At 32.9% G+C, this 21,423-nt stretch overlaps 1 protein-coding gene across 1 annotated transcript; it reads right to left on the bottom strand.

The window, feature by feature from the left end:
- Positions 1-11,581: 11,581 nt before the first annotated feature.
- LOC113777200 lies at positions 11,582-12,235 on the bottom strand. Its single transcript, XM_027322233.1, has one exon. It carries the CDS (start codon positions 12,233-12,235, stop codon positions 11,582-11,584), a length of 654 nt encoding a protein of 217 aa, XP_027178034.1.
- Between the last annotated feature and the right edge of the window lie 9,188 nt (positions 12,236-21,423).

Below are 21,423 nucleotides of genomic sequence, written 5' to 3'. Positions count from 1 at the left end.
TTAACTCTAGTAAGGAGGAAAATTAAGGCATTATATTCTTATCATTGATGAAGTTCCTTGACTCTCATAGATGGTATTGAAGCCGATAACATGAGGAACAAGAACAGTAATCTGCTCTCAAGCGAAGCAGATAGCTCAAATATCCAACTCAATTGCAGATGATAAGAGTGCCTTTCTAAAATGTATCATTCAATCTCAACTAACCACATGATTCTTCATGACTAAAATTTAAGATATATCTACAATTTCAGCTCCAAACCCTTAGATAAAATAACTTTGTATATTAAGCATGTCTTCTTAAGTATCATAACCATGTAATTTATTAGATAAGTGCTACAAACTCCTTTCTCGATCTGGTTAAGTTAATAAAGTTCCAGATATAGTTATAAAGCCCTCCCTTTGATTTGCGCACTTCAAACCCCTTGCCAGCCTCCCAAAACCCCACGCCTCCTAAAATGCCCATGTAGATATATCATATGTCATATATGTCAAATGTGGGTCAACAGTAAGCCATAAGCTAGCTTTACTTCCACAACATAATACACAAGGTCTAGAAGAAAATTTAACTCACAACGCCCTAACACTGTTCATACTCCAGATCGCAAGTGTTTCGGATGCGATTTGGCCAAGAGTATTACCTTCCCCACTGCTAATTAACAATCTAGTTCATAAATTAGTCTTTACAATAGAAGGCTGAGCAGCTTTTGAAAGCAAAAAAAAAACACATACCGCACAATTAGCTGAAGAGGGGGTCGGAGAAAAGTCTAAGCTGAAGTCGCGGAACGAGGAGGGAGCTTGGAAGTGTTCTGACTTCGCTTCTTCGGCGAGCTTGACCTGAAGATTGGCACTCGTCAATGGTGCTTTAGAGGAGCATTTTGCGGAAGCAGAAGGTGTTTGAGGTCCAGAGTTTTTCGGTGTTCACCATAGGAAGGAAAGACTGAGAATGAAATTTGTCTAAGTGTTGGAAGAGAGAAGCGGCGAGACTTTTGTTTGTCTGTGAACAACCAAAAACGACGTCGTTTTGTAGAGATTTCAGCCACCCGCCTCGCGCCTCTTTCAGATTTCAGACTGGCGCTCTTTTTTTTTTGGCATCTAAGCACATCTTTGAGATTCCAGGATTCACACCTTTAGCTTCATACATTTTTTTTCTTTTTTTTTTCCCTGGTCAAATTTTTTTTTCAGGTTTCTTTTTTCATACTTAATCTCTTTTTTTTTTCCTTAATCTCATCTATAAATATCAAATAAATTATTTGATATTGGTTTCTTTTTTGTGCATGTATATATATATATATGTGTGCTTGTTTGTGTCTATATACATCTTTTTGGGTTTGGACAACTCAATATACAAATTATTTAAGAAATTACCTTACAATAAAACTTACACAATAAAACATGTTTCAAAAATTTAACATGCATAGAATTGCTTATATACAGTATAGCACTTCTTACTCATGCTTATCCTACTCTTTGTCTATTACTTAGTTTTTATAATAAATTAAAAGAAACATGTAATCAAATATTCTGTTAAATGTGTTACAACTCTCAATCTTATTGCACGACAAATATTTTACTGAATAATTTTAATTTTGTATATACCCATTCCATATGAAAATAATTATTACTTATGATGTATTACACGTTATACTAATCTTTCACAGTGCTAACATTAGACTACAAATTATATTCAATTACACATTTTCAAATTATTTCAGTTATTGATTTTTGGGGGTTGTTATAAGTAATAATAAACAATTCATGAAAAATTTTTTATGCTCAGACATGTCTATTATGTCAACTTAGCAAAAATTACAAATATCTAAAACTAGTTTGTTATTATATCATTTGCATTTTGCTAATACGTACTGAATAGGGGCTAAATTATAAAATTAGGGTGTCATATCTTCTGTGCTTTTGCTCATATAAAAGAATTGGGGGCTAAATAATAAAATTAGGGTGCCATAGTAGAATTAGTGAAATTTGATGAAAATACTATAGAATTGCTTATATACAGTATAGCACTTCTTACTCATGCTTATCCTACTCTTTGTCTATTACTTAGTTTTTATAATAAATTAAAAGAAACATGTAATCAAATATTCTGTTAAATGTATTACAACTCTCAATCTTATTGCACGACAGATATTTTACTGAATAATTTTAATTTCGTAAATACCCATTCCATATGAAAATAATTATTACTTATGATGTATTACACGTTATACTAATCTTTCACAGTGCTAACATTAGACTACAAATTATATTCAATTACACATTTTCAAATTATTTCAGTTATTGATTTTTGGCGGTTGTTATAAGTAATAATAAACAATTCATGAAAAAAAATTTATGCTCAGACATGTCTATTATGTCAACTTAGCAAAAATTACAAATATCTACAACTAGTTTGTTATTATATCATTTGCATTTTGCTAATACGTAATGAATAGGGGCTAAATTATAAAATTAGGGTGTCATATCTTCTGTGCTTTTGCTCATATAAAAGAATTGGGGGCTAAATAATAAAATTAGGGTGCCATAGTAGAATTAGTGAAATTTGATGAAAATACTATAGAATTGCTTATATACAGTATAGCACTTCTTACTCATGCTTATCCTACTCTTTGTCTATTACTTAGTTTTTATAATAAATTAAAAGAAACATGTAATCAAATATTCTGTTAAATGTGTTACAACTCTCAATCTTATTGCACGACAGATATTTTACTGAATAATTTTAATTTCGTATATACCCATTCCATATGAAAATAATTATTACTTATGATGTATTACACGTTATACTAATCTTTCACAGTGCTAACATTAGACTACAAATTATATTCAATTACACATTTTCAAATTATTTCAGTTATTGATTTTTGGCGGTTGTTATAAGTAATAATAAACAATTCATGAAAAAAAATTTATGCTCAGACATGTCTATTATGTCAACTTAGCAAAAATTACAAATATCTACAACTAGTTTGTTATTATATCATTTGCATTTTGCTAATACGTAATGAATAGGGGCTAAATTATAAAATTAGGGTGTCATATCTTCTGTGCTTTTGCTCATATAAAAGAATTGGGGGCTAAATAATAAAATTAGGGTGCCATAGTAGAATTAGTGAAATTTGATGAAAATACTATAGAATTGCTTATATACAGTATAGCACTTCTTACTCATGCTTATCCTACTCTTTGTCTATTACTTAGTTTTTATAATAAATTAAAAGAAACATGTAATCAAATATTCTGTTAAATGTGTTACAACTCTCAATCTTATTGCACGACAGATATTTTACTGAATAATTTTAATTTCGTATATACCCATTCCATATGAAAATAATTATTACTTATGATGTATTACACGTTATACTAATCTTTCACAGTGCTAACATTAGACTACAAATTATATTCAATTACACTTTTTCAAATTATTTCAGTTATTGATTTTTGGGGGTTGTTATAAGTAATAATAAACAATTCATGAAAAAATTTTTATGCTCAGACATGTCTATTATGTCAACTTAGCAAAAATTACAAATATCTAAAAATAGTTTGTTATTATATCATTTGCATTTTGTTAATACATAATGAATAGGGGCTAAATTATAAAATTAGGGTGTCATATCTTCGGTGCTTTTGCTAATATAAAAGAATTGGGGGCTAAAAAATAAAATTAGGGTGTCATAGTACAATTAGTGAAAGTTGATGAAAATACTGTAGTATACAGTGATGCAAAAAGTTGTCACAAAATTGGAACCGGGTAGACTTTCAATGACAAGAAGTTATGTTGTCACTGTAGAGAGAGCGTTTGTGACGACTTTACTTGAGTTGTCATAAAATCATTTCCCGCGGCATCAAATGAGATGCGCGCCAACTATTTCGTGACGAGTTGAGAATGACAACTTCCAATGTTGTCACTGATTATGCTTGTGATGTACTCATCTGTGATGACACCTAATGTCGTCACTGAATTAGGTTATCTGTAACAAGATTTTTGTTGTCACATAAATTTTTGTCACTGAAAAATATATTTCTTGTAGTGGGAGATGGTGGTGGGGGAGGAAGAAGAAGAAGAAAGGAAGGAAGATACTTTTTTTGTGCTTTTGGACATTTTGAAATAGGTACTTTTAAAATGTTTAGAAATTTTTTGAAATTACTGTAGTTAAAGTTGTTAAAAAACTTGTGGAGATTGTTGAAGTGAGTTGACAAGATATATACATACTTTAAATTTCAATAATTGGTTTTCAATTTGGGATTAGATTAGAGTAGTTATGGATTTAAATATTGTAAGTTCGTTGCACCTTATTTCAATATAAGTCTATATATATATAGGTCTTGTGACATAATAAAATGTTGATATGTATAGAAAATATTTCATCCCATATTTGTCTTCTATGTCATGTACAAGTATAGGTGTCAAACAAATCCATTTAGATAAATTTATCCATACCAACTTATGAATAATTGGATGTAGGTATCTTAAATTTTTATATATGGGAATGAATGGGTTACTCAATTATACCCATTTTACCAACATCAATTAACACATTTAGAATTATCTTCAACAATAGTATCCTAATTTCTTCATCACCTTTTGACTAAACATAGCATCAGAAAGTGGAGAACCTAATGAAAAGGTGGGAGAATCCATTGCCCAGTTTTCAACTTAAAGATAAAGAATAACTATAGACTTGGAGATTTTTCTATCATGTTTTCATTAGTATTTTCCTGATATCTAGTTTCAAATTCATAAGTTGGTCAATCATTGTTCAATCTCTCTTTTTCATGGTTCGGAATCCTTTCCCTATTGCATAGCAAAAATACCTAGATCTGTCAAAAGGTGCTGCTGAAAATTATCATCATTCTTGGTAGAAGAGACAAGAATTAATTGGTTCTTTTCTTTTTCTAGGCTCAATTATTCTCTTAATAAAAGAGACTATAGTCATTTTGTCATGATGTCCTACTTAATTTTTTTTCTCGAATTCTTCATTTTGTCATATTATTAACTACTTTTGTTTAAGTTATTATTATTATTTGTTAGTTTTATTTTATCATTTTACTTTCTCATAGTTTGTTAACGTGCTCATTTCTCATAGTTTCCTACCTTTCCAAAATAAAATTTTAAATTTACACACAAAAAAAATGCTAGGGGTTAAAAGTTTTTGGATTAAGTTTTTATTTAACTTTCATATTATTTAGTCCAAAATTTTATATTCTTATTGTTCAATTATTAAATAGTATGTAATTTTGCGACATAGCGCACGGATGGAAAATGATAATTAGACTTATTGGGTATTATAAATAAATATTTAAAATTAATAATGGGTGAAAACTATAAAGGGTGAATTGATAATTTAGTTTACAAAATGAATTTAGATGAGTTTGTAAAAAGTTAGAATAAATGGGCTGTAAATGAGTAATCTGGTTACTCAACTTATTTTTTGATTTATCCATTTACATCCATCTAATTAAATGAATATAAATGGATTGATTCACTTATATATATTACTCATTTTAACCAATCCAAACCCGTTCAAATCACCTATTTTGACACCTTTATGTACAAGCAAAAACAAACGTGGTCATATAAATATATATTAGTGGAATACCAAAATACCATAGATTTCTACACATCTTTGTTCATCAAGCAGCTCCTTCCATGCTCCGGAGACATCAGACGATGGGCACGTTGGATGGCCTACAGCTAGTATACTGACTTTTACAATTGCTCGTAATGTACTTTAATGTTTTGACAAAGTTTCTTAACCTTTTCATTTTTAACTTCATAAAACAATCATCATTCAAGAACTATTTTACAGCTCATTTATTCATCACTATGTCAACTCGTCAACTATAAAATTTCATGAAAACAAAATGGCAGCTTTATGCTCTAAAACAAAAGCTAACGATGCAAGAATTAGAATAACAAATAATGACGCTCTTTGACTTAATTTCGATAATCAATTGATGCTTCAAAAATAAAAGCCAAGAAATCGAGAATAAGCACACAAGTGCAGGTGGTCATATCAAATGATATTTAACTACTATATAAGATCGAGTTGCGCTTTGCTGTGGCAGCTCCAAGACCAACCATGTGGTGCAATGAGAGGCATGAGGAGCGTTCTTTGTTTCATTCTTTTGCTTTTAAGATTTTTGGGTCAATCTGACGTATAAACATTTTTCCTCCCCTCTAATTATTATCTATAGCAAATTAACTAGCCTATTCAAGGAACATTCAGGTCCATAATGGCTGATTGTTTATTACCTCTTTGGTAAAAAACAAACAATTAATTGAAAAATATTTGATACTAATATATTTTATTCGAAAAATAAATTTATGAATTATTACTTTGGATAAATATATAAGCATAACAGATTTAAGTGCAAATGCAAAGTTAATTATTCAAAGTGAAACCTCATTTATTTTTTATAGTTTTTTAAAATTATTTGGATTTAAGAGAAAATAAAATATGAAAAATGATTTTCTTTCAATAAAAGTAGAAACATCATGGAAGAGATTTAAGTGGTACGTTAATTATTGAGAAATCAAAAATATCTACATCGCCTAGTTGAAGGAGCATTTGGTTGAATAGCAACGGAATGTTTATTACTTCTTTAGTCATGAATAAACAATTAATTGAGAAGTATTTGATACCAATATATTTTTTTGAAAAATAAATTTTTGATTATTACTTCAAATAAATGTATAGGTGTAACAGATTTGAGTATAAATGCAAGGTTAATATTCAAAATACAACCTTATTTATTTCGTATAGATTTTTAAAATTATTTATACTTTAAGGGAAAATAAAATGCCAAAAATGATATTTTTTGCTAATGAGAGTAGAAACATCATGAGAAGGGGTTTAAATGCTAGGTTAATTATTTACAAAGAATTTATAAGTGTATCTCCTACTGGAATATGTAATTTATTTAATTTTATAAACATCCTCCTTATTCTTTGGGATTAGTGATAGGAAGAGATACAAAAAATTGATAAATTTTTCATAATACAGAGAGATTGGGTAAGAGATAACTGATGGCATAAAAATAAAAACAAATATGCTAGTTATGAGCTTTATTTGTTTTTAAAGTAATTTTTTTAGATTTTTATTTGTCTAGGATTTATTAGAAAAGACATGTTAAAACTTATATTTTACAGCGTGGGAAAAATATTAAGATGTATAAATCATATCTCTAATAAATACTGAAAAAGGAATATGGAGAAAACGATACTTTTTGCAATAAGACCACAAGTGTTGTGCTAGGAAAGATGTATATATTCTATTTTACATAATTAAAATGTAATAGTCAGTCTAAGAATTATCATCTTTAGCTAAGCCATATTTAATCACAAAGCAACTTTTAAGTTTTTTATTTATTTGAGATTTTTGCTTTTTTAAAATATTTTTAATATCTTGCTTAACTTTGGGTCACTGGATTTGCAGAGGTTAATTGCTTTCCTTTTGTAACCATTAGATCATTGAATGGTAAAATTCAAACAATCTTTGGAAGTCATAGGCCATTGTTTTACCTCCTTCTATGACTTGCTATGATTGGATGCTTATTATTTGCTAATAGTTTGGTTGTCCTTTGTATAAATTTTATACACTTGATCAATTGTTCATTGTACTTTCATCATACATTCACCATTAGATTGGACTATAAATCAATGGAGCAGTTTACTTACCATGAACTATTTTTTTAGATGAAATTTTTGACAACAGTAAACAGGAAGGCTACATTTGACGGAGCAGATCAAAGCTCAAAAGCTTTTATTTATTTTGTTTGTTCTCGTAGCTTCCTTCCTGGTGATTTCCGTAAAACCGAGAACAAAAGGTCTGCAGCTTCTCCTTTTCCTATTGCTTGGTTGTCTGCATTTCTCTTCTGTTTAGTTAGTTATTTAGTTATTTGTTGGTTTTGTAATATGCTTCTTTGTATGTATGTTTAATGCTTTATGTTTGTACATTCCAGCTCATTATTCTGCACCTTGAATTTCCTGACTGTTTACTACCAAGGAGTACATCCAATGGGCACTGGATGCTGCCATTTTGCAAAGGGAATCCGGAAGGACGGCTGTGTTTGGATTGCATTTTCTAGGATTTTTTGTAAAAAGATTATTATAGCGATTTGATATATGTGAGAAAAAAAGATAATAGAGATATATAATCACGAAAAACGACGCAATTTTCTAGCGAAAAATGACTGTCCAAACGAGGCTGAAAATTTTATTTTCAAATGAAACAAGTCCTCTCGGCTTTATTTGAATAGTTACTATCGTGGACCACCTCTGAAACAAGTCTGCAATATATCTTGGGGCCCAATTGTGAGAGCTTGTCTTTGGGGATATTTGTTGTGCTAATTCTCCGTGGAGAATTCTTTGTTAGAGCCCATATAAACACACTAAATTCTCCGTAGGAGGGATGCCTCCAGCCTCCTCTGTATGAGTTCAGAATTCTTACATAAATATCTCTGCAGCGTCAATTAATTTTTCCTTCGGAAAATGGGACGAGCTCGGTTGAAGTTGGTGGCCTTGTTTCGTTTATTGTCAAGAAGTAGGTGAACTGCATTTACAGTTCATTGCGCACAATAGTTGAGTTTTTATATTCCATTAGAAAGTTGTTGAAGATGAATTACACCTTATTGAAAATGTAATACCACATTTTTTTTGAGGGATAATACTACATTATTTCACAATGATTGTATTAATAATCATTTTGGTCCTTACTCCCAAACTTTGTGAGGCACCTAACATACTTGCCTAAACGAACAATTGTATTTCTGGTCCATATAACACTTTTTTGAACAATTTATAGTTTTATGTAAATTATTTATAAAACTTCGTAACAAATATGTACTCCCTCCGTCCCATTGTTAATGTCATGTTTTCACTTTTTTATTGTCCCAAAATAAGAGTCTTATGGCAAAAGTCAAACAACTTTCACTACTACTTTCCTTTTATACCCTTAGTAATAATGACAAGATTCCATCAATTAATAATAAACAATTACATATGACCCACCACAACACATGCACACTTTCACCATTCCTGTGACCTTTTGCTTTTAGATGGCTATTTCCGTGTGTCAGACAAGGGGTAAAACTGGAAGAATATGAAAAGTGCAGTCCACCATTTTACTGTGCATAAAAAGTGCTACTCCCGAAAAACGTCCCAAATTTTGGGACGGAGGGAGTAATTATTATATATGAGACCCACAAACAGTTATAAAATATCATGCTTTTGTTGTAATATTGTGCATGTAGTTAAGAAGAAATTACAAGTTATTTAGACGGTGTTACACTGCTCAAGAATGGTTGTGCTCACCACCGTTATTGTCCTTGGTCCTTTGAGAGTAGGGATGGCCAATTGAAGTAGTTTACATTTATTAACTGGATGGGCTTCTGATTCGGCCGGCATTTAGCTTGTTTTGAATATCAAGTCTAACCAGTTCCAGCTAATTTCAATCTAGGTCTGTAATGAATTAAGATCACCAAGTACCAATTTCACAATATTTTGTTAGTTTTGAATAACGTTTAATTCACCCTTTAATTGACAAACAGTTTTAAATCATAGCGGATGAGACGCGCTAATCGCACAAGAACATGATTCTGGACAATTAATTGGGCTCAGATGGCACTATCACTTGGAAAAACGTTACTACGGGACAACTCTTTTAAAAAGTGGCTAAGAAACTTTTAAAATCCGTTTTGGTTAATTATTTTTTGGGGTGCTTTTACAAAATTTTACTGTAATTGTATATATAAAAAACATTACCGTTGATATTGTTAGGAGTATTTTTGCAGTATTTTTAGGGATTTTTTTTGAATATATTTTAAGGTACCTTCAGAATTTATAAAATCTTGGTATATTTTTTTAAAAATTTGCACAACCGATCACCATTACCCATTGGCACCACCCCTCCCTCCTCTCTTCTCTCTCCTTCTCTCCCTCTCTCTCTCCTACTCCTCCTCCTCTCTTGGTCTCCTTCTCCCTCCCCTCTCCTCCCCTCTCCTCCCCCAACCCCAGACCCTCCCTTAACCTCAAATCTGGTTGATTGCAACTAGAAAGGCAGCAACCAGTAGAGGTGGATGGGGGTCTAGGGGCGAGGAAGGGGAGGGAAGCAGAGTGGCAAAGGAGGGGAGGGGAAGAGGGAGAAAAGAGAGGAGGAAAGAGAAGGAGAGGGAGGAGGAGGGAGGAAGGAGAGAAGAGGAGGAGAAGAGAGAAGGAGGGCAGAGGGTGGTGGCGGTGGTGGAGGAGGGGGGTGGTGGCAGTGGCAGTGGAGGGTGATGGTAGAGGTGGCAATTTGTCCCAAATTTCAATGGGCTACCCATGCCCAAAAGGACATTGGGCGAGATGTGTATTGTAATTTGATATTGGGTTTAATATGGGATGCATCCCAATTGTATCCATTATTTGATGGGAAATGTTAGGAAATACTTGGGTACCCATTATGTCCAAATATCTTTCCAAAAAATTTCATTTATCCAAAAATTCACCTCTGATTTTTTTTTTTCTAAAAATCTGATTTTTTTTCACTTCCATTTTCTTTCTTCACTTTCCTACAAAAGAAAACCAATTAAATAAAAATGATTTCATTTAAACAACTTTAAAAAAATAAAGATAACAATAAAAATAAAATGAATTGATAAAATTTTGGTGTCTACAAGAATCAATGCTTTACTAACAACTGTTGGCACCCTTTATGTTGATTTTATGCTAATTGTTGAACTATCTACATAGATTTCTATATGCAACCCTGTTATCAATTTTTAATCAGTTTCTTCGTTTCTATGCTAGCTTTATTTAGCATTTAATGAGAATTTCTTTTGTATCAAATTTTGGAAATTTTAAGAATGTCAGTAAGAATGAATTTGGTGTTAAAAAATCTTGTTTCTAGTCCTTGTGTCAGACAACATTATGGGTAAGGTTGGAATATGACTGTATATCTATCTTTTCCTTTATTTGTTAATCCAATTTTTGGTTTAATCCAGGGAGAAGATATGTTCATTCTTACCAAAATGTTATGTCTTTTTAAAGTAACCGTTGATCGTTTTAGAGTGTAAATGAATTTAGGAAAATATAAATTCACAATAAGATCAAAAGAAATTTAACAAATAAAAATATTAAAGTTATATAAAAAATAAAAAAGAATTAAAGAAAAAAATATAGAAAATAGATTTAGGTATTGTGTGGGATCAATCTAAACCCATTCCAAAGTGATCCCGTCTAAGTTAGTCCCAAAGCACATATGGGTAAGGTTAAACCCAAACCCATATGATTCGGTTCCATTTCGAACCCAAATAAATCCCGCTCATCCCGTCCATTTTGCCACCTCTAGGTGATGGATGGTGGCTGTATATAATTTGTGGAAGGAAGATGAAATTTTTTTCATAGTTGTTGTTTTTAAAACTGTTTTTGGAGTTTATTACTGTAGCTGTAAAACATAAAAACAGTTTTTCAAAAACTTGTTAAATCCAAACAAAAAATATAACTGAAAAAAGAATCAACTACTATCCCATATAGTTGAACCCAAAACAGGGTGATAGAAAAAGAAACGGATAATCAATTACTATTTTAGAATGCTAAAAATAAGGCATCTTTCTTTGAGGAGGCATTTCTGCTGCTGGAAAGACTCCACTGATCCGAAAAACCAATGGAAGAGGTAGAGAAGCCATTCCTGCATTTAGCCACAGTTCTGACACTCTCGATCAACTCTTGGGTACGAGCCTCTTGTGCCAAAATCTCCAACAAGTGTTGGGGGCTAATGACCAGCTTAACTTTCCAAAAACCACCAAGCTGATCATTATTGGTTCGTGGAAATACTTCGGTATGTGACCTCTTCAGAAATCCTTGGCTATCAAACGACATCCTATACGGCACTGCAGGCATCGATTGGGGAACGCTGTTTGACCTTATGTGCCCTATCTGAGCAACCTGCCCAATTATACTGTTGTACACGCTACCTTTCTTCTTGTCGTTGTCCTTGTCATCCAGCGGCAGGAGGTAGTACTCACCTGCTTGCAAGACTTCGTGGTGAGCCAACGGCTTCCAGAAGAGATCATGGCTTCTGAAAATGCCGTGTCCCGGGAACTCATCGGTGATGAATTCCACTGTGATGGGAGCACAAAACTCCATGATGCCACCATTCCCAGTTACCACTTTGATTAGCACTTCATTCACCTCTCCTACACCTATACCTATACCTCCTCCAAACAAGCAATTCCCCATTTCCTGGCTAGCTAGTTACCACAGACAAGTACTAGAAAGAACTTGTACTACCCATTGACAGGATCCCTTTGCCTGCCCTTTAAAGCTTAAAAGAACACTTGGTCGTCGGTGTTACGAGTCTTTTACTCTTTATTTACAACTTTGCTTTTCTTGATGCTCCAGCCAGAAGTTCAAAAAGACAAGTATTAAATAGTAGTAGTATAAAGAAATTCGTATTCGCGTTACCTCAATACTGCTAGCTATTACCATTTCTTTACATGCCAAACTAAAGCAACAAAGAAACCAAACGATATATGGTCCAACTTGCCCATTCCATGGGGTCCATTCGACATTTATAGATTTCCAAAAAGAAAAATTGCTGCCCCATGATTTCACAGTCATATTGCTCCAGTCAAATGGAAAATGCTTAAAGTGCAATGAGATTATAGTTTAGTATAGGGAGAGGCGCCTTTAGCTTTTTTTGCTTTGTTGGTGGCCCAATTATTTTGCCAGTTTACATATATCTTTTGCTTTTTTTTTCCTCCCTTTTTAAGAATGGAAACTCGAAGGTTCAAAGCATATCGATAATGAGAATTAACTCTAGTTCTTGCAAAAGTGAGGCTTTCAATTGGTCAAGTGGAGTTTCATTAGGGAAAAACATTTACAGCATCCTTTACATTTTGCCAAATAAATATTCATTTTTCACTTTTAAATAGTAATTTTATATCCCTTGTAAAATCAAGTCAGTAAAATTTGGTTCCAACTTAAATTTTCGACCATTATTTACTCTGAATCCATCACGTGATCCACACATGATTATTTTTTTATGGGCAAAAATGTTAGATCCCATTTATAGTTAAACAAATGACTAGATTCATTTTATTTTTGTCCCTAAAAAAGTAGAATCTGATTAGAACTACAGTCATTTTTCCCTAAAGTAGAATCTGATCCAAACTACAGTCATTTTTCCCTAAAAAAGTGAGATTTGACCTAATCTATATTTGTTTTTGCCACTAAAAAAAGTGAAACTTGACCTTTTTGTACATAAAAATTATTGCATGTGGGTCTCATGGTGATTGCATACTCAAAAAGTGGTAAAAAATTTAGGTTGAAACAAAATTTTACAAACTTGAATTTGTGATGGACATAAAGTTAACATTTTAATAGTGAAGGATTGAAAATTTTATTTGGCAAAATGTGAAGGATGTTTTAAACAATTTTCCGTCCATATTATACCTTCTTTTCGTATGGAAATACAATTGATGTAGATACTAAAACAACGAACTATCATCTGCAAGGAGAGCCTGGCATCTTCAATTAATGTAGATACTCAAACAATTAAATAAACTGTCTGCTATGGAGAGCCTGTCATAACTCATTGGCATCAAATGATAATCTCATGAAGTGTGGGATAACTTTGGATCTTACTTGCGCTGTTTGCAAGGAGATCTATGGAGATTTGTCCCACATTTTCTTTTGCCATCCATCATCGATACAAATCTAGGCTCTTGCTTTCCTAGAGCGAAAAATTCAAAGATGCCACCATTCCAGCTATGAGCCATGGCATAAAAAGGTTATTTGCTCACTATCATCTGTAGATTGTGAAACTTTTGCTGCATTATTGATAAGTGATTATTTTGTGTACTTTTTTGCATTTAAATATGTATGTTTTAGTGTGTTTTTAATCATTTTAAAGTTTAATAAATAGGTTTATAGTCAAAAGTTGCATTTTGTAAGAGAGTTTATGGTGCTAAGTGGAGAAAACTTCATGTTTTTGCAGGTTTTAATATTTCAATCATCAAATGGAGTTACATATGGAGTGTTTGTATAAAACTTGATGATTTGAAGATAATTTCAAGTAGACATGAAGTACAAATGATGATATAATGCAGAAGCAAAACGAAGAAAGATTGGAGGACATTACATTTTGAATTTTTTGCCATAACTTGAGTTACAAAGATTGGATTGAAATGATTTTTGATTCATTTTGAAGATAAGACAGTGTTCCACAATTCTTATGAAGATATCAAAACCCAGTCCTTTTGATTTCATAGCCAAATATCTGAATTACTGAAGCAAATTTTTGTCGCAATGCTCATCCAACCAGTCTCAGTATTTTGAGCATATCTTAGCATCTAGAACCAATTGACCTGATTGTTACACCATTGGAAAGCTATCTCAGAGAGCTACAAGTTTCGTGTTTTGCATAAAAGCTGATTCGACCGTTTTCAAGGGTTAAAATATAAGGGATTGAGCGGTTGTATGGAGGTAGAATGGTTTTGAAGCTAATTGAGATTTCTTGCCAAAGAAGAAATCACTTCTCTAGACCAATTCTTGTTCAAAGTGCAGTGTCAAGGTCTATTTTTGATAAGTATATATTTTACATGTTTTAAGTGTGTTTTATTAGTTAGTTTCGGTGTGTTTTAACTACTTTTATATCTAATTAACTAGGATTTTAGTGAAAATATGCATTTTGTGGTTTAAAGTGTGAAAATTGCATTTTTATAGATTTTAAGGGTAAAAACTTCATGTTTTTGTAGATTTAAGGATTCAATCATCAATTGGAGAGATTTGAGAAGATAATTGGATGATTATTGATGATTTGAAGTGGTTTAAAGAAGACATGTAGTGCAAAACATTCAAAGGAAGAAGTGCAAAACATTCAAAGGAAGAAATGCAAGTGAAGATAGTTTCAACATCTTGTGGTATTTCGGCTATGTTTGGAGCTACAAGCAATGGATTCAGGTGATTCTTATACCATTTTGAAGCTAAGAGATAGATCTACATTTGGTATGAGAACATTGAAATCCATTTCAGTCGTTTTCATTGTCAAAAAGTCGAAATACAGAAGTGCAACTCTGTTGTCAAAAGCTGAAATAGAGATCTGACCAGGCGAGAGTAGTTTGGTCATTGCTTGGTCCACAGAGCTCCAAAATGGGATGATTCTTGAGGTATTGAAAATCTAACTCAACGGGCTACAATTTTCATGTTTTGCAAAAGAGCTAGTTCGGTCTCTATCATTGAGAAAATAGCAATTGACGTGGTGCCAAATGCACAGAAGCAAAAATGCGACTTGATGAATATGTGGCTTGAAGTCGCGTATTCCTCAATTTTGGCTGTAACTTGCTCTACAACTTGTGTTTTGTTCACACAAGCTTTTTGTCCCATTTTCCTGCAAGAATATCGGTGGAAATAGCCCAAGACAGCTGCAAAAGAAGCTTTACAACTCACTTCTAGCTTGTTTATGGGCTCAAGGCATGATTAAACACTTTGTTTCCTACATGAATTCTCTCTATCAATAGCAGCCTTGGAGGATATTTTCACATCTTTGGAAGGCTAGAGAAACTCCACAAAAATGTAGTCTTCACTAGTTTTTCTTAGTTCATTAGTTAGGGTAGATTAGTATAGTTAATGTAGCTTTTCCTTCTTGTATTTGTAGTTAGATTTAGATGAAGATTTGAAGAGCAAAGATGGAGAGTTATAGCACATGTGACAAGGGTGACTTCTCTCATAACACTTTTTCTTTTGTATTTAAGTTCATATTTAACTATAATGCAAGTTTGGATCTTGTTCTTTATGTTTAGTTAAAGTGTATGCCTAGAGTATGGATGAACTTTCTACATCTTGTTAGTGATGTTTATTTGGTTATTTGATGATATTATTTTGAGCAAGTTATTTATCACTTTTGCTTTTCTAATCATGATTAACCGGCCATTAGTTGTGATTATCTAAAGGTGTTAAGTTTGTAATGAGAATTGGAATTTAACACTAGTTCAAGGAAGTGATAAACTTAGGGAGTTCACTCATGAGAGTAGAGGAGCACCTTTGTGGCTTAAGTGACTTGTTTCATGTAATTTCATAGAAGAAATGTACTTGTAGTTAATTTCATAACGACGAGAGTAAGTATGGTTTTGCTACAAGTATAGTTGATTCACTACGAGAGTAGGTTTCACATACATTAGGAAATTACACCATAACTAACTAAGATAATAGCATTCACTTAACTTGTAATGTCATTTGCAAGAGTAGTAAGGAATTCCATATCTCTAGGAGCTTTCTAGTGTTATTTTCATTACTTTATGTTTATGATAATCTAGATAATAAAGGAGTTCGAAAATCACCAGTAATTGAAAATCTTCCCTGTGGGATCGACTCTTAATACCCTATACTCGCTCTCGACTCGTATACTTGCAAAAAATCATGTGTGGGGTATTTAGGATGTTATAAATGTAAAACTTGATTGTGGATAAACTAATTGTATATGTATACCCTGTGCGTGTTAGTTTTCTTATCCGAAATGCTATAATGTAACTTGCACAACTTGTGCAACTTGATCCATCTTGATGCATCTTTCTTCATTTCAATTTGAGCTGGAAAATCAACTTGAAAGAAAGGTTTAAAGCTCAAGCCAATCACTTTTGTCAACATTTAATAACTTTCATCAATTGGAATAAACTTTTAGCAACTTTCGTGGATTTTTTTGGAGATTTTTTATCAATCTTTCACATTGGAGATGAAGACTTTTTGGTGTATGAAATGTTGGAAGCTTGTAAAGAAATTCTTCTATAAATAGGGGCTTGTTGCATCATTTAGGAGCTAAGTTTAGAGGTGTAACAACGCTTCTTCACTTCAAGATGTAGTTCTTATATTTTAGATAGTGTAGGATAGTTTAGGTTAGTGAGTTTATCCTTCTGTATTTATTATCTAGGAAAAGATGAAAATAGAGGAGTTGAACTCATGTGACAAGAGTTCCATTTCTTTCCAAACTTTTTGTTTTTTGTATTAGATTCTAGTGTTTAGTTATTATATAAATTTGGATTTTATGTTTATTATGTATTGCTAGAGTGTATGCCTAGAATTATGAATGAACTTTCTATATCTTGTTTGTGATATTTACATGGTTATTTGATACTATGATTGTGAACAACTTATTTAGCACTTTTGCTTAATCTAATCATGATTAACTAGCTATTAATTGTGATAATCTCAAGGTGTTAGATTTGTAATGAGAATTAGAATTTAATACTAAGTGTTAAACTTAGAGATTACACTTATGAAAGTAGAGGTGCATGTTTGTGGCTTTGGTGGCATTGTTCCATGTAATTTTATAGAAGAAATGAACTTGTACTTAATTTCATAACCACAAGAGTAGGTATGGTTTAGCTACGAGGATAGTTGATTCACTACGAGAGTAGATTTCATATGTATAAGGAAATTACATCATTTTTAGCCAAGATAATAATATTCAATTAACTATTAATTTCACTTGTAAGAGTAGTAAGGAATTTCATAATTCTAGATGCTTTTTATTGCCATTTTTACTTCATTTATTTTCATGCTTGTAGCTTAGACTTACTTGATTTAACTTGTGGTCGTTTAAATAATAAAAGAGTTTGAAAATCACAGGTAATTGACAATCTTTCCTATGGTATTGACACCTAATATCCCCCATGCTTAATAAACAATTTGTATCTTTGCCGAAAATGGGGTATTTGGTTTTTTAAAATTTAGTGTGAAGTAAAATTCTCGTCAAGTTTTTGGCGCTATTGCCGAGGAAGATTTGAGTCAATGTCAGTGCTAAAAAAGACACTATTAGTTTAGCTATTTTATTTATATTTTTGTGTTTCTTTTGTGTGTTTGATTTTAGCTTTTGTTTGTGTCTTATTACGTATTCTTCTTGACTGATAGTGCTTTTGAGTTTGTCTGAAAGCATGTTTAGCGATTCAAGAAGGATAGCTCAAATGGTGAGGGAAGGAAACTCAACAATGGATCCCTATTACTTTCAAAGTTTCAACAATACAGGTAACCGAGCAAGACCCATAGGTACAAATGACTTTGGTGCATTAAATGCTAATTTGGACATGTTGACATCTATGTGTGAACAAAAAAGAAATGTTAATACTTTTAAATCTAATCATGTGAGTTGTGGCTTGTATTGAGGATATCATACTACTTATGAATGTATGCAAGCACAAAATATGGATTATTAGTGAATTTGGGCATTATAATTCTTGTTTTGATCAATGCAATCCTAGTTGGGATAATTCTTATGAATATTGTTGGAATAATCAATGTAGTGAATCTTTAATTTGTTATGATTACCAACCCTACTATGTCCAATATGAATTAAAGTCATCTTGGGAGTTTGCTATTGAAAAGTTCGCTAATGAGATTTCCGATCGTCATGATGTTATAATGGGTGAATTCACTTCATGCTATGATAAAATACAAGATCATTTGAATGTTATACATGAAGCTATTTCATGCAAGAATAGTGAATTCAATCTAAACATGAATGATTGGAATGTCACATGTGAAAATAGAATGCATTTTGATGATAATGAAGCATCTAATGTGAGCTCTAATGAGGAAATGTCTATTTCACATGATAATGCCTTTGGAATGGATCTTGAACCTCAAGAGGCATGCATGAATGATTCATATATAATCCCTTTTGAGGAGTATGTTGAAAATGAAAGTTCTAAGAACATTATTGCCCAAGAAAGTCATGCGGAGATTCCTTTGGTAGGTTCTCAAGTGATGCAATTGCATGGTAAGCTAATTTGTGACGCCCCCACTTCTCCCTAAGGCGAATCAGAGGGTATCCGCAGGACGCCTGCCCAGTTGTCGCCAGGACTCATGGCAATATCCGTTCAAGCTTAGCACAATACTATTCAACAACACTAGATAAGTAAGAAAGTGCGGAAAACTTCCAAACTTAACAATATATATAACGATTATCCAATCCTTACATCAAATTTCCAAAAGTTACATCAATACCCAAAATATACAACATCCAGGTACATCAAATATCCAAATCATACATTAGGTTCCCAAAAGTACAACCAATAAGAGGTCTAGCCCAAAATACATTACAAACCCTAAGCCAAAAGTGCATCAAAAGGGTTCCTCCAAGTCTCATTCCATGCCCAATCCTGTTAAGGAAAACAAATCTACAGGGTGAGCAAAACGCTCATGAGGCCAAGAACACACATGCAAGCACATAGTCCAAATAACAAACCCAAATAACAGGTCAAAGGATAAAGTACAAGTAATTGACAATTCCAATGAAATGTAAACTGAAACAATTCAAGGATATGGTAGCTCTCAGGAGCTAAGTTCCACATGCTTTGTCAGGGTCATTCGTATACCTTCCCGTGATGACTCTTCGTCAACCGGGTCGGTATTTCCAATCCGTAGATCTCCACTTACTTCTCATGTCCGTCCACCGTATATACCACACCGGGCCCGCACGATATTTATAGGGCGATACTCCACGAGTATGCCAAGTGAGATCTTTCAAATAGATCAAACTTATCATGTAATCTCATGGCTCACCGAGGTTCCCGACCAAGCCCATGCCAGCTCGAGTCCCAAGGTCGGCCTATGAGTTTGGGCGTCCCCCATGTATCATGTGAGCGTCGAGGAGATTCACTCCAACGACGTATGCAGCCATAGCATATTATTTCATGTTATTCAAGCATTTGATAAATCCAAGCATTTGATAATTTCAAGCATTTGATATATTCCAGCATTTCAAGTATGAGTTATTCATTTCAAATGAGAACGAGTGCGATAAAGTACACACTCGACTCCATTTTCAAAATTTCAAGTCATGGATAACAAGTAAGCATGTATCAAGTTCACAGGAGTTCAAGTAATCATGCACTTGACACTCACCAAGTAAACAAGGAAGAAGCGTCACTTGAAGTTAGGCGTTCACCGTGGGATCATCTTGAAGGTCCTCGTGCTAGCCTGAGCAATTAATTGTGAACTATCATGTATATATCCCAATTATCACGAATGATCGTACACTTGTACAATTTAAAAAAATTTCACGAAAATGAGCTTAAATTACTCGCGAATCAAGGTTCAAAAGTGGGGTTTTTAAAGCACAAGAGAAATCGAGTTTTCATCTTTGAAATCAAGTGTAAAATGTTTAAGTGATATCGAGGGAAGAAGGAGAATTCGAAAAACTCCATTTCCTTAAGTTTCGAAAATTTCAGTTTTGGTATGAGATCTTTGAAAAATCGTATCTCACTCTTTACAAGTCCAAAATTGGAAAACTTGGTACCGTTGGAAACTTCTTCCAATGTACTAAAAGTCCTAGAATACACTTTCCCATGATTCCAAATGGAAGGTATTCAAGAATTGTCTCAAAGTTGCTGTTTTAAGCTTGCTAGACAGTTTCGGAGTTGGTTTTTTGCCAACTTTGGAAATTTAGTAAAATTCACAGAATTTGAATTAGCCTGTCAAATTTGAAACTCAATTAGAGTTTCATTCAAAGTTTAAAACAAATAAGCGGAACAAGAATCGAAGTTTTGAGCACCAAGTTATAGTAGCTCAAAGTTGCTGAAAAATTGAGACGTTTGGGCAAATTTCCAGATTTAAGTTACAAACTTTGGGACTTTGTTTGAGCATCGAAATGGACTCAGAATGGCACCAAATTTGGTATGATTATATTACCATATAAGGCTATTCCTCTATCAAATTTCATAGAAAAATAAGCACGGGAAGTTGGTTAACCAAATCACTAAAGTTTAAAAAAATTCCAAGGCAAATCTGCCTTGTACATTCTGTTTTCAGTTTTCAAAACGTTTGGCCAACAAAGTGTCTCAAACACGGTCCATCTATGTAGGTAATGTCTAGAAAACATCCAAGATACATTTGGTAGGTGATTAACACCAAGAATTTCAAATTAACAAGTCCCAACCAAGATTTAGGCTTTTACTAGCAAAAAAGAGGGTTTTCAAACACCGAGTCAGTTTCGAAATACGGCCACAATTCACTCAATTCAACTTGGAATTGAGCGTGGTTGGTGGCGTTAAAAACTAGATTCATAAAGCTACAATTTCTCAGAAGAAATCGGTTTCAAAATCTGTCCAAAACTAGCTCATATTTGAGCATCAAATTGCTGCTAAAAACAGAGCTTCCAGTGAACTAGCGAAACAGAACAGTCATGTTCAAACAATTGGTATGGATTACTCAAGTGGAATCAGGACATGCATTTTATACCGTGAGAAATTTGGGAATGTTTAGTTTCCAGTTCCGCAAACGGCGCTCGATTTCGACGCGGAGCAAAAAGTTATAGCTAAAACAAAAACACTGCTAGAGCAGTTACGGGAAAATTTCCAGTTTTGCCACAACATTTGGCCAACCAAATCATGAAATTTTTTGATGAAACTTTCTACGCAACCCACACAACATGT

This window comes from Coffea eugenioides, chromosome 7 (assembly GCF_003713205.1).
Source record: "Coffea eugenioides isolate CCC68of chromosome 7, Ceug_1.0, whole genome shotgun sequence".
NCBI lineage: Eukaryota > Viridiplantae > Streptophyta > Magnoliopsida > Gentianales > Rubiaceae > Coffea > Coffea eugenioides.
Note: the sequence above shows the minus strand (reverse complement) of the source record. Positions and strands in the feature narration are given on the sequence as shown.